This window comes from Neodiprion fabricii, chromosome 4 (assembly GCF_021155785.1).
Source record: "Neodiprion fabricii isolate iyNeoFabr1 chromosome 4, iyNeoFabr1.1, whole genome shotgun sequence".
Lineage (NCBI taxonomy): Eukaryota > Metazoa > Arthropoda > Insecta > Hymenoptera > Diprionidae > Neodiprion > Neodiprion fabricii.
The window spans coordinates 32,250,900-32,258,769 of NC_060242.1; the positions used below are offsets into that span (position 1 = coordinate 32,250,900).

The window sequence follows — 7,870 nt, forward strand, 5'->3', positions numbered from 1 at the left end:
TATTATGTGGATTAATTTTATTGCGTACGCACTCACGTACAGTAGCAGGTTGTCTATGGACATGAAATTAATATATTTTCACATTCCGGCGAATGCGGTAGACAACAACACGTGCATAATTTGAATAAATAAAATGACAAAGCAGCCGTTAACAATAACATCTTAAATATATCACATGTAATTGAGATACAAATGGTGAAATGATAATAAATAAATCTCTCTTTACGGAACGTTAAATACATAATTTGATCTTTGCTGTCAGTTTAAAAGTGATAAAATCTCATGGTTTTACCGAAACGTTCTATTCAAATATGTAGCACATATGGACTTACGTAAATTCTTAAAATACTACAGCTTATAAATCACTCTAACAGTAATCACTAAAATTAGATACTGTCTTGAATGTATGTTATTTCGAAGCAAAGACTGTTGCAATTTACTGAAGTACTAAATATCGTAGAAATAATTCAACAAATGGATTTTCAATAGTTTCATCGTTATTTTTTAATAATTGAGCTGCAAAATTTTATCTTATATATATCATACGTATATACGATTTAATTCGGCATGCAGACGTATCATTCATTTGAGCATGAATTTTTCAATTAAATAAACGGAATAGAAAACGGTAGAAAATTAAAAGTAAGAATATATTATATTTATAATATATACTTAACGTCAATAAATTAGGTAAATTGAATAAATAAAAAAATTTAGCATACATATTAAATATAAATTAAATAAATTACTAAAATTTATGACATGTACGAAATACTTTCGGAAAATACCATCAGTTACACACACCGTACACTGCACCTATTCGCCAGTGCAGACCATATTACGCTCGGAATCTTTGATATAAATTCTTTTGTTTTTTTTAATATATAGAGAGTGGAATATCAAATTTTCGTAGCGCAGTTCTTGTTACGATTAACGCACGAGACATATAGTCGAATCGTTTGATTCATCTTAAAAAAAAGGAAGAAAAAAAAATTTAGACTAAAGCATAAAAATTAAACTAAAAATCAGACGGCAGAGTTTTTCCGCTAATACTGTAGAGGGACGAGGGCTGAGAACCTCTCGGTTGACTTCTTAAAACATCTCCGTAAGTTTTTCAAATTATACTAATTGTTCCTCCGTCTCCTCCCCTTGTCGATGTTGATGGTTGTTCTGGAACCAAAAAAAGGCGAAACATGAGTTGACATGAATATGCCAAGATGAATAAATGCTAACACGGTTCACATGCTACAAATTGCGTAAATCACGAGTGTAGTTTATTAGAATTCTAAATTATTGCTACAACTCTAATTAATTAATAGGTCAGTCAACGGGATGATAAGTCTCGCTGATGGAAATTCCCTAACGACTCAATGCACCGACATTCGCTATGAGCGCGTGTGATAAAGTAGACGAAATAGTTGAATCAAACTTTATATTATAACGCGTACTCGTAATTAATTTCACCTGTGAATGAGATCATTCAAATTCAATGAGTAAAACGCGTCTAATTGGTTATGAAGTGGTACAAGTTGCTCTACCCGAATATAAATTGCGAAACTGCAAGTAATTATATGAGTCAGCTGATGCTTCAGATCGTGGAACTCTGAATTCTGCCTGACTTCAAAAATTACAATATTCATTTGTATTTTCTGGCCAGATGCAGTCAGTGAAAGTGACAATTAGTAAGTACTGTGAGGCGTATTACAATTATTAGTTCGTTGAAGCGGATGCATGTGCCACGTTAACTAAATGGAATCTGTTTTTATCAGTTTATACCCGATGAAATTCTACTGTTGTGAGATATGAAATCAAGGTCCATGTTTACATAGTTTTCTCATTAAATAGAGTGCAGTAGTGAAGGAGGTAAAAGATCGACATTTACGAAAAAATTTTATCACTCCTTCCACGAAGAAGAAAACAAATTCGGTGTTTTCCTAATTAATAAAAGGTTCAGCTATATTTTGCAATAAGATATGTAAAATCGGTTTTAAAGAATAAAAGAAATTCTCCTGAAAGTCGAGTAGTATGAACTGCGGTAAAAATTATTATTATATACTATGTACTGGGTATAAAGCAGCGGCCAGAAACTGAACTTACAAAATACGATTGAAAAGATTCGTCACTTTCTTGACCAGCGGACAGAGAGTCTCGTTCTTCAGCTTCTTGCAGAAGCCGTTGAAGTCTTTGAAGCCCACTTTCCATGGATCGCCGCCTGCGGCCACTAAAACAGAGAAGAGACAAAGATAAATTAACGCGCGGGTCAGGATAAGGTGCGAAAAAAAAAGAGAAGAACAATTAACAACAAACAATTACTGAACCGCACTGAGATTGTGGTAAACAATTCGAATATGGTTCGCGCCATTCTCATTGCGTGATAAATTCTACAACCCGGAAGTGAACGCGAACTCACCGGCATCTAATTGTAATTTAGAAGAATAAGATGCGTTTGCATTTGCAGCGAAGCACATGCAAGTGGAGGAATAAATCGTTAGTTGTGCACAAAAGTGTCGTTTCTTCTTCTTTTTCTTTTTCATTCTCTGCGGCCCCGTTTTACAAGGCAGAAAGATATAAATGCAAAAGACTCGAGAACGATAACCGAGTTAAATGCTCCATTACCGGAACAGTGACAAATTGACGGGGTGTAGATATAAAGTAGGTATTATTGCGTCAGGCTTTTTCCCGCTGCAGATTTAATTACCGTAGGAACTTCTTTGGCATTTTTTATATTTCTTAATACATTAAAAGAGAGCGAGGCAAGACAGGTAACGGAATATACTTAAGCAGGTACGTGTTTCATCTGAAAAGCATCCCACTTGTTCCCCGAAAGGACTACATAGAAAAAAAAAAAAATATCGTATCAATTCAATTTCACACGTGCGCGGTAGATGTGTGTAAATATTTTGCGGAGCGTTCCGAAAAATCAAATTATTCCATTATGAAGTTTTGCAATGTTTCGATCTCCGCGAATGATTATCGTTCTATTGAAATGTTAAATTTAATTCTAAGAAACGATTAAAGTATGTCTTTTAATCGACTGACTCAGATTGGTGAACAGTTCGAAAAGCGACTTGAAAGGGGTTATTATTGGCAGCTGAAGAAGTTAATGCGTGTAGTGATCACTCGGTCTGGAATGTCGGCACTTCTCATTGTCAGCTTATCTTTCACGTAAACGACAAATGCTCCGGTACGCATACGCGCGTGATAAAATTTGATAAAATTTCGAATCGGCCACTGACTCACTAGACGGTAAAATGGTATAATATCAGGTACGAAATATGATGACACATTTTCACCGATCAATATAGTAATTACAATGCTTTACATTATCGCGTCTGGACTTGTTAATTGAATATCGATGCTCGTCGATTCGCAGAAAATCGCTCACACCCGTGCCGTGTATGCAAATGTACATATAATGTTACTCATCACACCTGTTGTTTTTTTATTTTCATTTTACAAATTTATTAACCTGTGGTTTCAACCAGTAAAATTGAAGAAAGCGTGCAAGGAGTATAAGACGTGTGACCTGGAGGTGGAATTAGACCCCTGAACGATTGAATGACGTGAAGCATTGATTAAAAAAAAAAATCAAGCGTATTTCAAATTAAAATAATACTAGGTAACGGAGTAATTATCGATTATTTATAAAAATCGTTGAGAGAGAATGAAGAATTTTTATTCTCCGTGTTCAAACGCGCAGAGAAATACCACCCGACAATCTCACGTAACAACGTGTCATTAGAATCGTTTGTCCGATAAGCGCCACGACCAATCCAACTTGAATAAGGGTAGACCGAGATCAATTTTCACGCGTATCGGACAAACATATGTATCAATATAGGGGATCAGAGGTATGAATATAACGTTTAGACTTCGCACGTAAGCTTGAATGGATTTACGGGTGGACGTGTTTCAAATTACAGCAAAGTGTATAACTCTTTCCAATTTTCTAATTGATAAAACGTGCACAATTGAAGTAGACACGTATTAACGAACACAAGATTAGGTGCAAGTGGACGTGCAGCCTAAACTAGAAAATCCAACGGAGGATTGCCACTCTGCACGCCGTGCACGACTTATTATACCTGATAAGAATTGTATCCAGATTTTACCGGTTTTCTACCGAACACTTTGTCGTTTGCACAGATACATTAACAGATTATTTCAGTAGTGGATTGTGCATGCCCACGTGATCGTTTTGCACGTATATTATATACGCACACGATGAGACATGTAACAATCACGACTCGCGCTCGCGTCGACGATGGTTTCAGTCTGTACAATCGGTTAAGAAATCGTTCATAATTTACGGTCTGGCATATTCGGGAGTTCCCTTTGGTTAATAAATTGCGAGGTTAACGTAGTCATCAATTTCGTCTGGCACGTCAAGTGCCTGAGATCCGGAAGCACGTCAACGAATAACGAAACTAAAAAGAGTTTTCAGGTTACTATGGTCCGACTGCGAGACGTTCAAAAGCCACTCTCTCTCTCGCTGTCTCTTTCTGTGCCTCTTAACGAACATCAAGTTATAAGAAATGTTTCACGCGGTAGAAGATTGGCAAAGTTCATCCGGGAGAAGAAGAAGCGACGTTAATCTGGAATACGTAATATACTTACATTATAGTCGGGTCTACTTGGCCGAATGCAACGGGTACGGTAACCAGCCGCCCACGTAATTTCGACAGTGCCAATAACGTCTCAAGTTCCGCCAGACGCTGATCGGATACTCGTTTCTGCCTGCTGTAATCATTGCGAAAGAACACAGGTTCAATTAAGCCTCATCATTCGAGTGACTTACGTAAGCGTGAGAAACCGTCCCAAGCTTCGAACATTATTTCCGTATTTTCAATTTTTGGATCATGTCTGTTTAAAGATTAAGCATTATTGTCATCTGACATATTTCACTATGCCAATAAATCACTTGACTGCGTGCAATGTCTAGAGAAGTAAGCTTAGCGTGACGAAATTTTCGTTTGAATGATCGGTAATTTCAATCTTATTGCATCACTTTACACGCATAGACGATTCTACGTACAGCTCGTATACACCAATGAACTTTTACGTCAACGAAGATAAAAAAGTTGTTAACGATAAGTGGAACAGAGATCTGTCCGCGTGCGTACGCGTGTCTCGTAACATAATTGCACGAGAGTGAACGTACTGCGTTTTAAATGTTCAACACACGCATGATGGAAGCGCATGGTAATAATGTCGATGAATCTCTCATTCACTCTGCGTGCATGCGTTCAATTCCATACATACATATATATACATATATGTGCGTATGTATGTATAATTCGTATGGGAGAAAAATACGATAAATATGTGATACATTCGCTCGTGCAACTTTGATAATTATCATTCTATGTGTAATATACGTGGTGACACAGCAATGTTCAAGATTATCGTTCACCGAGTTGTCATATTTATAACGTATACGCATAGACGCGGAAGTTGAGCTTTAAGTGAAACGAAGTTTGGTAAAATTAAGTAATTTTATGCAACAACATGGGGAGAAACTTTCGTCTTTATGATAATACCAAAACTACACAAGACATTGCTATCCCTTATTATAATTTCGCGTGTAAATATGTACATATATTCTTGAGGATTAAACGACCTCGCGCAAAGTATGCCGGTTGCGAAAAGTAATAATAAAATGGCGGAAACCGCGCCAGGCAAAACTTGTTGAATTTAACTGGGCATCTTTGCGACGCGAGAGTTCAAGTTAGCTTCCATCTTTTATTTCTCCGTAGAAAAGAAAAAAAAAAAAAAACAAAACGCTAATGCAAAAGAAAGGTGAAGAGAAAAACCAATCACGATCAATGGATTTCTATATGATTAATAATTTGTAAAGATCAGTATGAAAGTTGCCTTCTCAAATTCTCAATTCTCAATCCCAGGCGTGCAATTATCAGGCAATATTCAACTCTTCACAATGGGTGAAAAAATTGACAATTTTGCTAGCCGATGTCTCGGCCAGATGATCAATTATACGATGATTATTAAAAACTCGACGAAAGAAGTTTGTTCCAACCTGAGAGGTCCCGATGGTCGAGCATCGGTGTCTGTAGCCAGCAATGCGAGAACCAGAAGAACGGCACCGACGGTTGTAAAAATGGTCATCCTCTTGACTGGCGAACTCATTGTTTCACGATATGGGAATGTAATTACACTTGCGAAGAACTCGGCGAATGTACGAAAGAAAAAGCAAACAATAATAATCACTCAGGGGGTTGACGACGATTGCGACACTTGCAGGTTTGTAATCTCTGCTGCACTGCGATCACGAAAAGTGGGCACGGATACGAATAACGAGTAACAGTAGAAGTAGCAGTAGCAGTAGCGGTGGCGATAGGCAGTGACGTTAACGAAACGAGGGTTTGTTTAACGTCGAGAAGATCGTTCGGCGTTTACAACTTTGCTTCTTAAATCTTTTTTTCCTTCGATATATCTTCGCAACGATGTTAATAACGACGTTTCTTTTCTTATACAACTGTTTGTTGAATTTTTCTTCTTCTCCTTTTTCCTCTCCTTCTTCTCTTCCCTTCTATGTAGGTATAATATGTCTTTATCTCTCCGCTTGTCTCTTGCGAACTCTTGCACGGTGCTGACTTTGCTCCGTATATATACTCGGCGCCCAACCGACGCTCCCCCCTCTTCACCCGCTGCAGGTCGGGTATAAGTCTAACTTGATCCGCGATAGGGAGACACCCACTCTTTTTACCGAAGGAACTTTTCCCCGAGATTTTCATTTTCCTAGGTTTCCTGCAGGCCAACGGTTTCAAAAAAAAAAAAAAAATAAACAATATAAAACTACAGTTTATAGTTCTCATTCGAGACTTTGATTCTTCCTCACCCGAATAAATTTTATATTTTATCCGAATAGCACTCTTTCGGCTAATATCATTTTCCGCAACTTGATTCTGCGATAGTTGATCTCTGATCATCGCCTCGTTTTTTTTCACTTTTTTTTATTCTTTTTTTAACTTCCGCTACGCGATGGCAGATAAATTTTTACAATATCCGGTTGAACTTACCGATGACTCGGTGACAGATTCGTGTCGGACACGTACTCGAACTTATCATTTCGTAATAAGCGGATATAATTAATCGATCTCGCCGATTCGCGTACAGCGTTTCATGCGCGATAGTAATTATAAACAACATCTGAACAGTTTCGGATAAAATATTTTTGCATTAAATGCAAAAGGGATTGCAAGTAATATAATAGAGAACTCTAAGCGTTATAATGCTGCGTCTTTGATTGTTTAAACAATAGGCGCGTCATTGCATTGATGTCAGGTGTAAATTATATACCCCGTATCGGACAGAATCGACTTATAATTATAGGAAATATACGGACGCGTTATCCGTACGGCTAAGCAGCGTGGCCTGACTTTTGAACAGCTGTAATGTCACGGTATTATACCTATAACGCAAGCGTGCACGCACCTATTTACCTGATTTTCTCGTATTACTCGGGACTGAAACTGCGTTGTTTACCAAGCATACGATGAAATACAAAGGGGGCGATAATTATCGTCAAAGCGATTCGTGCTAGACGTTAATTAATTGCAAGATAAAAGCCCGCGCGTATGGCTAACCGCGATGATCGTTTCCGGCAAGCAAATTGGACAATGGCGCATCTCTGGAAAAACTAATGGGAGCCGGCAAGGCAAGGAAAAAAAAATGATACAACAAATTCCCTCAATATGTACTGATTTAAAAAACGTCTCTTGAACTCTGCAGGATTGAGCTGAATTCGATCAATCCAAATGCTTCGACTCTCCTGATTTGTGTTTCTTTTTTATTAACTGGGGTGTGGTAAGATCTTCGTTATTAAAGGTTTGAAAAATAAATCGCGGGT

General features: G+C 37.6%; 1 protein-coding gene across 1 annotated transcript; it reads right to left on the reverse strand.

The window, feature by feature from the left end:
* On the reverse strand, positions 1 to 6,611 carry LOC124179931. The gene is made up of 4 exons (XM_046564807.1): positions 6,038 to 6,611; positions 4,618 to 4,740; positions 2,098 to 2,221; positions 1 to 1,170 (listed from the first exon to the last, which is right to left on the reverse strand). Exons 1-4 carry the CDS (start codon positions 6,145 to 6,147, stop codon positions 1,120 to 1,122), a joined length of 408 nt encoding a protein of 135 aa, XP_046420763.1. The 5' UTR covers positions 6,148 to 6,611; the 3' UTR covers positions 1 to 1,119.
* Positions 6,612 to 7,870: the final 1,259 nt, after the last annotated feature.

Bases quoted from the DNA above. Each gene is read 5' to 3' on its own strand.
- LOC124179931 (XM_046564807.1), bottom strand. From the start codon at position 6,147: ATGAGTTCGCCAGTCAAGAGGATGACCATTTTTACAACCGTCGGTGCC. The intron at 4,741-6,037 runs GTTGGAACAAAC...CAATGATTACAG, and splicing joins CGACCATCGGGACCTCTCAG to CAGGCAGAAACGAGTATCCG. The intron at 2,222-4,617 runs GTAAGTATATTA...TCTCTGTTTTAG, and splicing joins CAAGTAGACCCGACTATAAT to TGGCCGCAGGCGGCGATCCA.